At 43.7% G+C, this 16,383-nt stretch overlaps 2 protein-coding genes across 2 annotated transcripts; one reads left to right on the top strand and one right to left on the bottom strand.

The window, feature by feature from the left end:
* Positions 1–2,572: 2,572 nt before the first annotated feature.
* Positions 2,573–4,422, bottom strand: LOC119014182 (RING finger protein 222). The gene has a single exon (XM_037089140.1). The coding sequence runs from the start codon at positions 3,688–3,690 to the stop codon at positions 3,064–3,066; it is 627 nt and encodes a 208-aa protein (XP_036945035.1). The 5' UTR covers positions 3,691–4,422; the 3' UTR covers positions 2,573–3,063.
* A 1,029-nt stretch (positions 4,423–5,451) lies between these two features.
* On the top strand, positions 5,452–15,977 carry ndel1b (nudE neurodevelopment protein 1-like 1b). Its single transcript, XM_037089488.1, has 9 exons — positions 5,452–5,618; positions 9,360–9,456; positions 11,586–11,739; positions 12,809–12,957; positions 13,083–13,219; positions 13,314–13,481; positions 13,569–13,660; positions 13,952–14,097; positions 14,193–15,977. Exons 2-9 carry the CDS (start codon positions 9,371–9,373, stop codon positions 14,281–14,283), a joined length of 1,023 nt encoding a protein of 340 aa, XP_036945383.1. The 5' UTR covers positions 5,452–5,618; positions 9,360–9,370; the 3' UTR covers positions 14,284–15,977.
* The last annotated feature ends 406 nt before the right edge of the window (positions 15,978–16,383 follow it).

The raw sequence follows: 16,383 nt of genomic DNA, 5'->3' as shown, positions 1-16,383 counted from the left end.
TGGCACACGAGCGTTTTAAAACTACTGTAGATCTACGTTTTCCTAACTCACCTCACCGCCGAGTACGTCGGACTGAAGCTCAATTTGTTTACATTTTTGTGGGAGGGGGGGGGGGTTAAAATGAGAACAAATCTGAAGAAGAAGAAGAAGAAGAAGTTGGAGTGTCATGCATGCGCTTAGATAGTCTTTTTGATAATCCACGTTTTGTGTCAATCACTGTCTTTTTAGGGATTGTAAGAGGGGTGGAAATGTAACGACGGACTCCAGAGAATGTGGATCACAGTAGACGGTCCTTTTAAAGGGGCGGGGGGGGATTTTATCCGAGCAATACGGTAGAGGAGTAGATGTTGCCTGTGGATGTACTGCCTCCTTCTGCTTTCACTACTAGTGTACAAAAACAAAAAAGAACCTGCCGCTTGTCGAGCCCACCATGTCCACCTTCCTCCTCCTCCTCCTCCTCCTCCTCCTCTGCTTAGCATATCAAGTGGAACACAGTGTGTACTGTGAAGCCTACCTGCAATCCTTATCAGAATGTCAGAAATAAATATATATATTAAACTCTACATTTTTAATAATCTCACGTGGGTCCGCGTGGGTTTCTTTTCAGTGTTTCTGATTATTTGCTGCAGGTTTTCTTCGACCCTCAGGAGGAACATGGGAATGGTTTCTTGGGTCAGCGTGACCCGACGGTGCATCCAAAGAATCCTAGTAAACATAGTTTGTGCCTCACACAACACCAACTCCATTACTACACCATTACCTCCATCACTCACTTTGCCACAAAAAATACAGACCAAATCCAGACACTTTTGTTCAGTTGCAAACCAAAATCTTTTCTAGTAAAGTACACTTCTCTGCAGTGTAATTCTTCTGTTCTCTACATTTTCAGGGGAAAGTAATATAATTTCTAGGCAAGGTGCTTTACATAAAAATTACATTTCAAATACATTAAAAACAAGTAGGGAGACATTATTAAACAAATCATTAAAATGATTGGAAAGTAAGCTACCATAAAAAGTGCAGTTGTGAAAAGGTCTGCAGCCTCGACGGTCGGAGCGGACCTGCAGTTTTCTGGGAGTTTGTTCCAGATATGCGGTTCATAAAAAACTGAACGCTGCTTCTTCATGTTTTAGTTTTGACTGGAGGCGCTGACAGCAGACCTGAACCTGCCGACCTCAGAGGTCCGGATGGTTCAGAAGCTCGCCGTCTTCTTCCCGACACCAGTCACCTCTGATTTATCTCAGAACTGAAACTGGCAGCACAGAAACCAGCAGCAGCGGGAAAATGCTACGTATGTGTTGATATTATGAGTCTTAACAAACTTATATCACAGTCAGTCACGGGGAACATTTCACTTCTAGCTTTAATAAATACAAGTAGATGAAAATACTTGTAATGAAGGATTTCTACATTGTTGTCTTAGTGCTTTTAAGTATTTAGCCTGGAGGGGAATCTGCCAGAATCAACAGCATGAGAGGTGCAGACACAGCTGGTCTGTGACACGACTGGAATGTAACTACAGTTACTTGAGTACTTATTGTTTCTAAGTACAGTCTTGAGGTTCTTTATACTTCACTATTTTCATTTTCTGCACCTTTTTTCCACTTTTCGAGGCAAATACTTTTTTACTCCACTACACGTATTTGATCTTTTTAGTCACTAGTTATTCTGCAGATTATGCTGCATCTGAGGTCGCAGATTTCTAACTTTTATCAGAGTAATATATTGTAACAGGGTCTCTTTTCTTCTTCTGGAGGGCGTTCACGGCTTCTTCTCTCTCTCACTCAGGATCCTTTCAGAGTTCTTTGCCTTGACATTTGTGACTTGTGTGCATTAAAACCTTCACAGTTCACCCGTCAGTGACCAGCAGGGAGAATGATCTTCATAAAAGTCTGAGTCATCAGAGGAAATAAACGATCATCCTCTCCTCCCACAGAAACCAGGTATGACCGAGCAGCTTCCTCCTGTGTGTAACCTGCAGGACCGGCCCGGCAGGACGGATGCAGGCTTGGCACGGGAGTGTTTGTCGGGATGGCGGTGAAACTGACGCGGCTCATTCAGGGAACAAGTTTTTTATTTTGGTGAGGATCTCCACCCCGGGGTTTCACAATGCAGATCTCAATGTGGATCCTTCAGAGAGTTGGTGGTAATCTAATGCCACAGCCCGGCGCTGTATCTCCTTACAGCAGCCGGCCAGACGCAGATCATCTCCACTGCTGCTCTGTCTCCTTCAGGTGCATCAATTATTTCTTACTGGAAGTTTTAAAGGTGGCTCTGTTTACACCAAACAGAGGATGTTCACTGACCGGGCTGATGCAAACCACTCACTCCCTCCAGATACCTGCAAACACATTCCACTTGATCAGCAACACTGGAGTTAAAAATGGAAAAAGTGTGATTTAAAAACAACTGAGATGAGTCTCTGCTTCCTGTCTTGCAGAAATGTAACCCCTTATGTCTTCCTTCTCAGGACGTATACATAATGCAGACGCACACATATAAACCCTGAAGTTGTGAAGTCGTTGCTCTGCAAGTTTAAAGTTTCTTCTTGCACACAAAGTTGCCTGGAAACAGCATCTCCACAACAGTGAACCGAGCTGTTTTACAAACAATGGGATCAAAGTGGAGTTAAAAGACTTTATTGCATTTTTTTTGTTCGTCTGTGTAAAAAAAAGATATATATACAGAATTTAAAAACGTCTGCTCTAGTTTGATCTACTGGCTTTTTAAAAATCATTTTGTTCTATGATGCTTCTTAGAAAAGAGGTTGATCGTGTCACAGACTGGAATGCAGAACAAAAGACTTGTGCTGTCAAGGCTTTTCTGACCTTAACTTCACTTTGGGACTGTTGCTCGGCGATGCACATGAAACACACACGGGCATGCCAATAAACCTCCAGACTGCTCCTTTAAAAATCACAACATGAGGACAACATTTTAAGTGCATGGACTGTTCACATTAATGCACAAGATAAGTTCGATCAAGAGTCCAAATAAACTGCTGCACACGCTTTGTGTCGGGGTTGGTTCATGCGTTTGGCACTTCACGGTCGCATCACTGTTCTATGCCAACAGAATCCAGGGCAGAGTCGCAGCCACCAGCGCCAGGATGGTGAAGGCTGACAGTAAGAGCAGCAGGCACCGCGCTGTGGTGCAGATCCTGCGCCTCCTCCTGCGCTGCGGCGGGACCACCGTCATCACCACGCTGAGCGCGTCCTCCTCGGCCATGGGTCGCCCCTCAGCGCTTATGATGAAGATCTGAGACGCGTTGTGGCTCGGCCTGATCAACCTCTGGCGACGGACCCGCTCGGAGACCCCTCTGAGGCAGCGAGACATCCAGTTTACTCCCCCCGCTGAGCCGTCTCCGGAGGCGCGCCGTGCGTCCTGCAGGTGTCCCGGCGGCAGCGGCAGCGGCACCTCCAGCGTCTGCGCCTGGCGCGGAGCCTTGTCCGCCGCGAGGCTCACCAGCGCTTCCTTCTGTTTCCTGATGAACGTGAGGTGTCTGCAGATGGGGCAGGCGATAGTGTCTCTGATGTTCCCATCGCTGGTGATGCTCACCAGCGTTTTGACCAGACAGTCGTGGCAGAACACATGTCCGCAGCTCAGAGTCCTCTCCGCGCCCGACAGCAGCTCGTAGCACACGGGACACTCCTGCGCGTCCTCCTGGCTGTCCTCCTTCTGAAACGCCATGGAAAGAGGAAAACAGAAGCAGATCCTCTCCAGTCACAGAGTTATTTAGCCTCCAACAACTTCATACATGTAGCCTGAATTCCTCGAAGTTCCCTCTCCCTCAGCTCAGCTCATGGCTCCTGTACTTTGCTGTGGGTGGAGACGAAGCTGCGCCTTGTGAAACCTGCCACCTGACGGGACTGATTGGGTCCCCTGAAGGCATCAGCGGCGGAGCAAAGTGGCTCAGCTGGTTTCAATTTCACGTTCGTCACTCACATTCTTCACATACCAGAAATAATCTGATCAGGTGGTTATGTTTTCTCTCAGAGGTGCTCTTCATACCACCTGTAGCCTACAGGATGTTTAGAATGTCTCAGAAATTAATATTTGTGAGTATTTGTTTGAGATTTCAGTAAATGAACTCACAGGTGATGTATTACAACCTGATATATTAGAGGGTTGTTGATGCAAAATGGACATTTTTGGACAAGTTCAAACAGCTGCCACACCTCCTCTCTAGAATGCCACATGATGTCAATATATATTATCTGTGGTTGCAGATTTGAATGTGTTACTGTTAAAACACTGTTGGGGCAAAGAGTTCCTGCCTCCTGAGTCACAGCTGGATGCAGAGGAGGAGCTGTGTGTCAGATGTGTTAATGGACCTGAAGTCTGCTGATGATTACAGGCTTTCATACACAAATGTGATATTATAGGTAATTACAAGTGTAATAAATAAACACTGCAGGATGGAAAGTAGCTAAACAACAAATAATTACTTGGTGCATTTGTTTATAAGACTTAAGTGACTGAATGTGGATGTTATGAAATGTTATTTTTTTACAGTATGCCCAAAAGTAAAGGGTTGGCAAGATTGTTTAAAAACAAATAAAAGCAGTTTTCTTAAACTTGGCCCACTGGTGTAATTCAAATACTCACTTTAATGAAGTTGCTTGAACCAGTTTTGTGGTTTTGTCACAGCTATTGTTCAGCTAAAAATAGTTCACTAAACTTGTGTGTTTTTAAGTTATGGTTAAAAAAAGTTACCCCAAAATAATGTTTTGAAATGGTGTGTTGTTATTGTTGTTGATGTTGTTCTTTGGGTTGGTAATAGTGAATATATATTGACTGTTTTTTGTTTGATTTTTTTTGTTTGTTTTTTTACTGTTGTGTTAACTTTCTCAACAGAGATACTGTCTCTGTCTCCTGCACAGGGACTACAGACGTACATTAGCTTATAGCTAACTCGGCTGTTCACTGTCTGTGTCAAATACACAAACAAATTAAGAAAAAAAACACATAGTTATACTAATAATAGTTATTATATTTCCAATAATATGAGACTAAAGGCTGTGGTCTAAAACAATAAAATGTAATTACATTTTCAGAGCTGATACTGATTTAAAAACATAGAAACAGCCGCATTAATTAGTCTAATTAATACATAGAAACACACACACATCTCCAGCAGGATCTCAGGTTTCTGGTCTTTGTGTCTGTGTGTGTGTTATTCTCTGACAGTCAGATGCCACCTCGTGGTCAGTGTGGTGAAACTCTATGTCCACACATCTACAGACAACACACACACACACACACACACACACACACACACACACACACACACACACACACACACACACACAGAGAGAGAGAGAGAGAGAGAGAGGGAGAGGTGTGGCTCACTCTACTACATCTATTTCTACAGCGGCCCTGCCCAGTTCTGACGTCGACGCCACCTACGTCAGCACGTACGTCTGTGTCTGGATTTACGTCGGTTCCGGGAGACGCGTTGGCAATTTCCTAAACACAGTCGGTCAGTTGAGTTATCATCCGAGGCCGGAGCCGGGGAGAGGCGTGTGTGTGTGTCTGCGTGTGTGTTGGATGTAACACCGGCTGGAACACGACCCGCAGAGACAGAAGAGTGTTGGACACCGATTTGACATGAGCAGGTACCGATCCGAACCGGGTCAATATCCCGTTTTTACGTGTCTTTTTTTTTTTTTGTTAAATGTCCGAGCTGAGCTGTTGGGTTGTGTGATGACAGCTCGAGCTGCGTTCAAATGTCGGCTGGGTGTTTTTCCTCCCTTTTAATGCTGTTAATGTGAAATATCTGTTCTTTTATTTGCTGTTAGCTTTTAAATGTAGGTGTTAGCATTGAGCTAATGTTCTGTGCCGTCTGTCAGACCACGTAGTATCAGGCAGCTGTTAGCTTATTCATGCACTGACAGCAACCGTTTATTAGCTAACTGCGTAAACGGCAACCTGCTTCTGTTGAGATCAATCTGCCCTCCTAAATGTCACTTCTGTTCTTATTTAGTGCTTCAGTTTATGATTTTTGTGAATATGGGAGTATTGGCTGTTAACAGCAGTTATTTGTGGCGCATGTCAGTTGTCATTTTTATTGTAAAACCTCAGTTTTGTGATCACTTTGACACAGTATTTTAAGCTAGCCTTCTGCTGTCTTCCTGCAGCTAATCCTTAACACAAGGGGTCAATATATTAGCCAGGGCTGCAACTAATGCTTATTTTCATTTATTGATCAGTTGTTTGGACTGTTATATGACAGAAAATAGAGAAAAATGTCGATCAGTGTTCCCCTAAAGCTAAAAATGGTGTCCTCAAATGTCTTGTTTAGCCCCCCAACCTAAAGATATTCAGTTTACTGTCAGGGAGGAGTGAAAAAAATAGAAAACAGTGACATTTGTAGAAGCTGGAATCAGAGATGTTACTCGAACAATCATTGATTCATTTAATCTCTACAGCTCTGAATTATCGCCATGTCCAGCCAACACTGCCACCACACCCTGTAGAGCTAAATCTGATCTGTTATACAGATAAAAACAAACCACAATAAGACTTCAACATCTTACTCTTAAAAGCATTTGTTCATGAACCCCTCTCATGAGCCCCACTATGAAAAAAAAAATGACTTCATCAGTGCCGCCTCTTGTTCTTAGTAAGCGCCTCGTCATCTCCAACAAAAGAGGATGTAGAGACAAGAATGTGGGGAAGGAAACTCTCCTCGCTACCTTCCCCTGTCTGCTATTTCCAGATGGCTCCACAGTGATAAATGTAGTGTCACCGTCACCTCCATCTTTGCTGGCTGCGAGCCCTGCTGCCTGTCCCGGTATTGTTACAACAGACAAATAAATGCAGGGGGTCAAGCTGACACGGCTCCAAAGGACAGTGAAATGAGAGATGACAGGAGCCACCATTTGTCCTGGTATAGTCTCTGAGTTCACCTGTTACCTGATATAAATGAGGTACTGGGGCTTGAACCAATGATTATTTTACTGTTTATCAGTCCACCAAAACAGACGTGATTAATGCACTGAGTCGATGAAATGTCCCAAAAAGCTCAAAGCCACATCATCAGTAGCTACTTTGTCCAACAGTCATACAGGACAAAGAAAGGCAGCAGATCTCCATATTTAAGCAGCTGGAAGTTTCAAAAATGATTGAAACGATTAATCAGTCATCAAAATCGTATATCTCTGTCGCCCCATTTGAGTGAGGTATCCTGTTACTGGTCGGTGAGCTGATAATGTCTTGTTTGTGGGGGTGATTATCCACATCAGGCCTTTTGATTTTAATCTCCATGGAAACAGTTTTTCCTTTGGCTCATGCCGACAGTGACCCACAGGGATCAATAGAAAGCACCAGATCCCATTCAGCCCACGAAGCATCACAACAACCGGAGATCTGTCTTTGTTAGACTACCTTGAATTATTCCGAGTGGCTCTCAGGTGATATGATCGAGCTAACATGTTATGTCAGTAGCAGCTCGGGAGCGTTTCCCTTCTCTCCACCCTTGTGGTATTTTGGTCTCTGGTTTCCTTCTTGATTTCTAAAGCAGTGTACGAACACGTGAGGGCCCTGTAAGCGAGTAAATTGTTGATGACGCCATCTCAGAGGAATGTTTCAGGGGAAGAGCAGCCGGTCCGGCCTCTGAGTCTAGACCGCTTTCTTCTTGGCAAGAAGAATTATACATCCTTCTGCTTTCACGAGCCCAAACCAAGCTGGTCATCAAAATCTAATCATGATGACTACAGTAGCTTAAACCGCTAGACTTTCTTATTCATGTAACCACTTTCTGCACAGTTTGACAGTTTTAACAATCAGACCAAAATCCTCAAGCGATCGCTGAACATCTGTGGCAGAGTTGTTGTGGAGTGTCCACCACAGTTGGCAGCAGTCATACGGAGTTGGTGGCTTTTTGGCAAATTTAGAGTGTTGAATCGGTGGTGAGGCTTGTTGGTTGGAACTTTCAACTTTATATCGGACATATCCTTGATTTAAAAGTGGTTATATTTGCAAAAGTGTCTTACGGTTTCCTTCTTTGAGGAACGAATACAGACTAGCACAGCTTGATGGTGTGAAGAGTTATTTCCTCTCATGCAGGCAGTGACTGTGAAAGCCTGTTGGCGATAGTCTTTGCAGTGTGTTGATGTGCAGCTTTTTAGCCGAGACACAGGCGATGTTAGCCGACACAGCAGTCAGCCTTCGTCGCTGCTTGTTGTCGGTTGGGTGCTGTAACCTATAACGACCTATCTATCTATCTGTTCCCTGTCACGATTAGTCCTGCAAGTTGAAAACAGGAATCTCCTCTTGTCCTCTCCTGCATTTCAACCAGTCAATCAATAATCACCTTAATATAGCAAATGCAGTGCTCCAAAATGCTTTACAAGGACAGAATTGGATTCTTCTACTGTCAGAGGAACTTGTTACTAAAAATAACCCAAAATATTGTAGAAACCAGAGAAAAAACCACCGTCACTACAGTTATCCCGCTATTTAGACAGTTGTCAATATCCAGAATTGATCACCGACATCAGAGTGGAAATTGGACTCTGACTGGTTCAAACCCTGACTGAGTGTCCTTTGCTTCACTTACAGTCCTGCTCATGTTCCTGTTGTTCCCTGAGCTACATCCTCTGTTTGTCTGATATCATCTCTGTACAGATCAAGACCACATTCCTGGAGCTACAGCGATTGGAGTGTCGATGGCAGCATCTGTATTTCCCCCCCACCCACAGAACACACACACACAGCGACCCGCTCCAGATGTGTTTTAATAATTTCCTTAAAGCTGCCTCGTCGTCGCTCTGCATTGATCACAGAGTGAGGCCGTGTTTATTAGCTCACCAGAAAAGAGGAACAACCCTCTAGTAAAGTTTTGTCTCCGCAAACAGGACGGAAGAGGAAATAGTTTGAACACTTCTGAACTAGTGACAGCTTTGATCTGTCTGTTAATGAATGAGGTATGTTGACAGCATCTGAGCTGTCGGGTTAGAAATGTTATGCTGTGCAGACTATTCACAGCCAGTGAAAGGCCTGTTGGCCACATTGATGAAAACCCGTTAACCCTTGTTAAAGATCAGGTGCTGTAGTCAATGATTCATATGTAACTAAGTACGTCTCCTGATCTGAGAACAGCAGAGTTACACAGCCAGGCCGATCTGACTTTTGTCAAACAAACCTAGATCTGTCCTGTTATCTCGTCTGCTGAGGAATGAGGGCAACGTTTTGAATCTTGACTTACCTGGTTGGTAGTTTTACCCACTAGATAAGAGGGGAATGCACTGTGCCTGATTCCACACACCTGAGGATGAAAAAAGTAAAAGTGTTGTACCGTATCTGAGTCACCTGGCTGGCTGTGATTCTCATAAATATGTCTGTTTATTCCTCAGGGTGCCCTGACATGGACAAAGAGATGATTCCCAAATTTTCAACAAAGGACGAGGAGGTGGATTACTGGAAGTCCCAAGCCCTCAAATACAAGAAAAGGTAGGTGAAGAACGTCGCAGTGAACCTGTACATGACCTCTTTAACCAAGTTGTTATGATCAGGCACACTACAGGACAGTATGGCTGCAATAAAAGATCATAAGTCTATAAAACTTCAAATCATTGTGGGACACGTGCAAGCTCCCAGAGTCCCAGAGTTGAAACATTTTTGCTCGAAAAATGACTAAAATGGTTATTCAATTATGAAATAGTTGACAATTGATTTCCTCTGAACTGAGCTTATTCTTACAAATCGGGTTATGTAAAAATGTGTCATGTCTGTCTTTGAGTGTGTTGAGCCAAATATAAGATGGCAGCAGTTCCCCCTTTTGGAATAAACACAGTCAGGAAACTCTTTAAACTCCAAGCAGCAGCAGCAGCAGCAGCTCGTGCTTACGTAACAGGCAGCTGCTAATTTGCTGAATTTGCTTTTTCTTTGTAGTTCTGATGGATGTGGTCGCACAATATTTCTCTCATTATCGCCAATCAAAACTTTTTGAAGTCGCAGCACGGAAAAAAACCCTGTGTTTTAGCCATTTCACTGCCCACAGACAGCCGTGGCTCTCCAGAGGAAATGACTCCATCTCTGACTTCTTCAACAGAGTCCACAGGCAGCAGTGGTGCTTTGTGAGTGTTGTGTAAATCTCTTCTGAACTCCGTCTGTCTCTTCTGTTTTGTTGAGTTGGGGCCCCATCGTTCTCTCAGAGGGAGCGTCGACAGGGTTAAACTCCTGGTGGTTTTTCTGAGAAATTCCTGTTGTGGGTACAGAGAGGAGAAAGAAGCACACAGTTCACACATGTTTTGGTGGAGATGTTTTCTCAGGAGAACTTTAACAGTCGCAGCATGTGGTGTTTATTAGTTACCTACTGAGAGGTTTAACTTCCTGTAGGGGTATTTTTTAAAACTTTACCTTTTCCATTTCGATTTGTCTTTTTCAGAGATCCTCTATTGACTTGTTTGGGAAGATGCTTCACTTGGTAGAGAATTGAGAAACCAAACTTTTTTGTTTTTGCTTGTTTAATTTCTATGGATGATGTTTTGTTGAAATGTGGATTCATTCTGTTTTTAAGGGTATAATTTAAACTTGACAAAACCTACCCTTGCACAAAAGCCTCCAGGAAAAAGTCAAAGTGTCTGAACAATAACACATCTGTCAGTGCTGAAAAACAATGTGAAAATTGACCTGTGGAATTGGAGAGTCGTGACACACATACTGCTGGGGCACACTGTCTCTGATTATCACTAAAAAAGATTTAATCATGTGCGACGCTCTTTTGTTACCTGCCTTCACACATTTATTGTTAATTTTCACACTTAACGCAGCTCTACGTCGCACATAAACGGAGCTGTTGGTGGGTGCGAACTGTGAAAAGTGTGACGGAGCACAAGCTCAGGCTGCTGAACAGGGAAGTCACAGGGCGCAGCGTGCTGATGAAGCAGCCGCTGTGGTGTCGGTATGTGTGGAACGACCCCGACACAACAACTGATGCACTGTGAGGCCGAGTCAGCTGATCTCAGAACAGGGTTAACCACGGTGTCATTGTGAGTGTTCACACTCTTGACCACTAAATCTACTTTTCCTTCCTATTCCACCCCGTAGTGTTTACAGGCACTACATCCTGAGTTGTTATGTGTGTGTTCAGATGCCCTGTCCAGTGTGTAAACACATCCTGTTACTTAACCAGAGTCCTCATCTTGTTTCTGTGCCGTCTGACGCTTCATTTCTGACCTTTAACCTCCCTCACAGCTGAGGGTTCATGACGGCCGACCTGTTTTTTTTCTGAGCCAGCTCCTGTCACAGTTCAGCTGTCTCTTTAGAGCTGCTGTATATTTAGAGTGCTTAACTCGACAGTGCTGAGCTGTTTCCTGTTCGACTGAGGCAGGATTGAAGGTTATAAACCTACAAATATCTGGCCGGCGTTTCATGCAGGTTTATTTCCGGCATGTTGGAGATAAAGCTGCTGGAACTTGCCCGAGCCCGGTTCTTCTTACAGGACAAAAGCCGGTCAGTTTTCTAGAGCTCGTACCCGAGGTCATTCACCCGGTCAGCTCTGCAGCGCTGAATGGAGGACAGTGAACACAGTGGCCGGTAATTGACAATGACTGTCCGTGTTTCTGTGTACCATCCAGCTGCCATGATGCTCAGGAGGAGCTGCAGGAGTTCCAGGAGGGGAGCAGGGAGCTGGAGGCAGAGTTGGAGGCGCAGCTCGGACAGGCCGAACATCGCCTCCGAGACCTCCAGAGTGAAAACGAGAGACTGAAGAACGAGATGTCCAACCTCAAGGTAATTGGACCTGGCGACTTGCCAGTGGAGCTTATTTTTGGATTCGGATTCCCTTTATGGTCCAAGGTTTAGGACAGCAATAAACTAATCTGCGGTTACTCAAGAGGTTATCTGATCTCTGTTGGAGGACGAGGTCCAATGTCTTGTTTGTATGTGAGGTCTTAACGAGGCGCTCTTAGGTAATCCTTCAGCACTCTTTAAGTGGATGTCAGGATAAAGAGGGAGAAAATAAACAATGACAAGTCTGGTTCTTAATCACAGCGGGCATGAACGGTAGTAAGGTGATTATTCAGTAACACCTGGCAGGCACCAAATGTTGGGCAGATTTTTCGGCTTGGCAGGTAAATCTTGCAAATCTAACCAAAGCAGTCATGTAATCAGACTTCTGCTGAGAGTCTCTACTGCGTCTTGTTTTCACTCACAGACGTGACGCTTCTGGACTTCATGGTGCGTTTATGTGCACCTCGTAAACTCAGAAATCCATACTCAAATGAACACAAGGTTGTTTATTTTCCCATGTTGACACACAGGTGCTACTGGACGGTAAAAAATGTCCTTCCTCCAATCAGCCTGTTAGTTTCAGACACTTGGCCTCTAGTTTAAGAAATGACTGTCTAAATAAAGTTAATCACCAGAGCAGAACAGTATTGTGGTTTTTCACATGGCCCAACATGTGAGAATGCTCGCAGCAGCTAATGCTAAAAACGAACTGTGTCAATGAACCAGAGCGATCATGAATCATGCTTCCCGTCTTTGTGCCTCAGGGGCCACAATGCAGTCATGCAGCGCCGCCACTAACTGTACTGTGAAGTACCGCGTGGTAAATGAGCCTCAGGGCCTCCCCGGGGAACAAAGAAGCTCTGTGGAAGTGAAATAATAACTCTCTCATTATACACCAGGTTGTAGTGCTGCTGTTGGAAACTATTGTATGGTCCATCAAATGGTTCTTCACACTACAGAACTCAGGAAATGGAAATGGATATTTTCCTGGAACATGAGGTCTGTTTGGTATCCTTGTTTCTCGTCACTCACTCACTCCTGAACTCTTCTCTCTTCTTCACTGGTTCAGGAGAAGCTGGAGCAGCAGTACGCCCAGAGCTACAAACAGATTTCTATGCTGGAGGACGACCTGGGACAGACTCGCAGCATCAAGGAGCAGCTCCACAAATACGTCCGAGAGCTTGAACAGGCCAACGATGACCTGGAGAGAGCTAAAAGGTCAGAACAACACAGAGCACTCTGGTTGGCTTAAGCTAACAGTAGATGTTAAATTTAGATCATTCAGTGGTTTTGGGGCAGAGGGTTCTCATGGCTGTGCCCCTCATCCTCTGCTGTATGTGCAGGGCAACAATCGTGTCTCTCGAGGACTTTGAGGGCCGTTTAAACCAGGCCATCGAGAGAAACGCCTTCCTGGAGAGTGAGCTGGATGAGAAGGAGTCTCTTCTGGTGTCCGTGCAGCGGCTGAAGGATGAAGCACGAGGTAACGACTCTGTTCTGCCCTTTCGCAGTCGATCTGTCAGCGGTGTAAGGGCTGGCAGAAGAGCACTTTATGATTCTGTTTCTGTCTTCTGCAGACCTGAGACAGGAGCTGGCAGTACGAGAGCGAACTACAGACAGGATGTCGGCACCCAGCTCGCCCACCTTAGACATCGACAAGATGGATTCTGCAGTGCAGGCGTCGTTATCCCTCCCTGCCACACCTGTAGGAAAGAGCCTAGAGCACCCGTTCATCAGCCAGAAAGGTCAGCTGTGATTCATCTCATTTTATTGCACTTCACGGATGAAATTCACTGATTTATATACTCAAACCGGCTTGTGTGCTTTTGCAGCGTTGACCAACGGCTGTGGCAACTCGTCCCTCACTCCCTCTGCAAGAATTTCAGCTCTCAACATCGTTGGTGATCTCCTGAGGAAAGTTGGGGTAGGTGTTAAATTCAAATTCAATTCACTAGTCCTATTTATATTAAACAACTCTTCTGCTGTTAGAAATCTTCATCCTCCTCCAGCTACTTCTCTGGACAAATTCAAGCTGGCAACACAGTTTAGTTCCAAGCTTCTAGTATATTTTGAAAACTTCATTTTCAACCTACTGCTGTGATCATTCATACCGTCGAATGCGTCTTCAAATAAATTAAAGCCAGCAGTTCAGTTTAGCAGGAAGATGTTTGATGATGAGGCTAAACACGATTGTATTTCTTTATTTTCTTCACAGGCTTTGGAGTCCAAACTCGCCGCCTGCAGGAACTTTGCCAAAGACCAGGCAGCAAAAAAGAACTACTCCAAAGAAAACGGCACACTCATCAACAGCAACGCCACCAAGTTCTCTCACTCTCTACACACCACTTACTTTGACAAAACGTAAGTCTTCTTAACAAACACTTTTCCTTCTTACTGTTTCTGTGCTTCTGTCTGTGTTTGCTAATAATTGCGCCTGTCTGTGCTGAAACCTCCAGGACTGTAAACGGACTGGACCCGAGCTCTTTGACCTCCATGGCAGCAACCAGAGCTGTGTCTCCACCCGGCATGCTGCCTCTGAGTGTGTGAGGCGTCCCGACCCTCTACCCCATCCAACCCAACACAAAGACAGAGAGGACACTTGAAAGACCATTACATTGTGTGCTAAGTGTGTGTGTGTATGTGAGTGTGTGTGTGAAACAGAGAGAGAGAGTGTGTGTGTGTGTGTTGTGCCTGTTTGGGGATTGTGCATTTTTTTTGAACGTGAGGTGTGAAAGAGGAGGCGTGACTTCACGACGTCTGCAGCTCTGAATGCATCTGTGCGTAGGCGAGGACGCTCCTGCCACATCGTTGCATGTGCCTAAAGCTGAACTGTACTCTGCTCGTATGAATGTCGCTGCACATGCGTCGCTCTCTACACGTCGACGCTGAAGCGGCGCCGTTATATTCTCCCGAGAAAAAAAAAAAACTACTATCCCCGACAAAAGGTCCTGAACACGGACCACGGCTTCTTTTCTTTTTCCTCCTGTATTTTTCCACTTAAATTGCACAGTTAAAATACTCTCAATTTAGAATGTATGATATTTAAAAAGGGATCTGTTCATATTAATTTATCTCACGTTATGCTTTAAAATGCAATCTTTCTTTTTTCTTTTGCTATTTTTTTTTCTCGCATGTGTGCAAAATGTACTGTGGAGGTCTGGAGCGGCGCGGCGGGACTCCACGTTCATGACTGAAGTGAATGTTGATCGTTCAAAGCCATGCAGTGCACTCGTTCTCTCTCGTCGCCGGCTAGTTGCCGTAATTTATTTGGAAGTAGTCTCTGTGTTAAAGGGACAGTTCAGCCTTAAATCAGAAATATGTTTTGTTTTTTCCAGAGCACCTGTAGTGCTGTTTATCCATCGAGATTGTTTTGGTGTGAGTTGTTCAGCCGATATCGCCAAAACTAGACAGATAGCATAAATAGCATCACATGTAACAGGACAAAATGTGTTGAATATTGTTGAGTTTTGGATTGAGCTGATTCTTTAAAGTGATTCTGTCTTCTGGGTTAAATTTAAAACCTGCACTTACGCTGCTCCTCACAGGTTTGGCTGCAGTCGAGTGTTTTCCTCCTCTCTCTGGAGCGCCGCTGACATTTCGAGGGAACAGTTTTGCCTTTTTATTTTTTAAATGTTCGACGTATACATTTTTTAAAATTATTATTATTATTATTTTGATCTTGTGACAGGCTCATTTACCTCATTTTGTTAGTGGATTCACAACATTTGGCTTTATAAAAACTTCCATTCAAGGATCCTTTTTGAGGCTGTTGACTGACGCTGGCTGGTCTGATGTTAGATTCATGATCTGGAGGCCTTCGTGTCCTGCAGCACATCTGCTGATATTAATGTTATTTTGACTTCACTCTTGAAGTTGTTTTTTTTTAGCAGGTTGGACATTGATTTCACCCCGGAGTTTAGTCTAAATCCATTTTGCCCACTTTCAAAGACCATCATAAGTTAAAGCCTTTAGTATTCATTGTTATTTAATAATATAAGATGTCATTTTTGGGCACTCTTATGAGCCTGTTACTAACGTGTGCTCTACAGTCGGTGTATATAGCTTGTAAGGATGGTAATTTTGCCTACCACATTTGTACATACTGACATTTGGCATTAAAGTCCTATTTATTTCAGATTCTGTATGGCATGTCCAGATAATGAATGGTTAAAGCCATTGTATTATGATATCAGATTGTTTGTCAAAATTGTTTAATTAAATAAAGGTTGAGATGACAAATATGTTGTGTGGTTTGTGTCGTTTACTGTAATTAAAAATGATGCAGATGAAAATCTTCCCTTTCACTCGGTTTCACACTTTTTTTTTTCACAAAATATTGTTTTTTCTCTTTTTGTGTTTACACTTTTGTCCCTGACATGAAAATATAAATATATATATATTTTGTTGATGAAAGATTTTTTTCACTTGGTTTTGGATATAAAAAAAAGAAAATTTCACAACAGTATTTTCACTTTTTTCCCTTATTCTTGTCTTGTTCTTTCTTAATGTCTTTCTTTCTACACACCTTTTTTTTTTTTTACCTTTAATGAATAAAGAAACTTGGTTCCAGATAATTTTATTTTCATTGTTTTTCCTTTTCTTTCTTTCTTTCTTTCACCTTCAGACATGAAAGAAATATCTCCTGAT

Source organism: Acanthopagrus latus, chromosome 23, assembly GCF_904848185.1.
Source record: "Acanthopagrus latus isolate v.2019 chromosome 23, fAcaLat1.1, whole genome shotgun sequence".
Lineage (NCBI taxonomy): Eukaryota > Metazoa > Chordata > Actinopteri > Spariformes > Sparidae > Acanthopagrus > Acanthopagrus latus.
This window is presented reverse-complemented; position numbering and strand designations above follow the sequence as displayed.

Excerpts from the sequence above, each read along its gene's own strand:
- LOC119014182 (XM_037089140.1), bottom strand. The coding sequence starts at position 3,690 with ATGGCGTTTCAGAAGGAGGACAGCCAGGAGGACGCGCAGGAGTGTCCC.
- ndel1b (XM_037089488.1), top strand. The coding sequence starts at position 9,371 with ATGGACAAAGAGATGATTCCCAAATTTTCAACAAAGGACGAGGAGGTG. Across the intron at positions 13,220-13,313 it reads GCTGAAGGATGAAGCACGAG|ACCTGAGACAGGAGCTGGCA; the intron begins GTAACGACTCTG and ends TGTCTTCTGCAG. Across the intron at positions 14,098-14,192 it reads ACCACTTACTTTGACAAAAC|GACTGTAAACGGACTGGACC; the intron begins GTAAGTCTTCTT and ends TGAAACCTCCAG.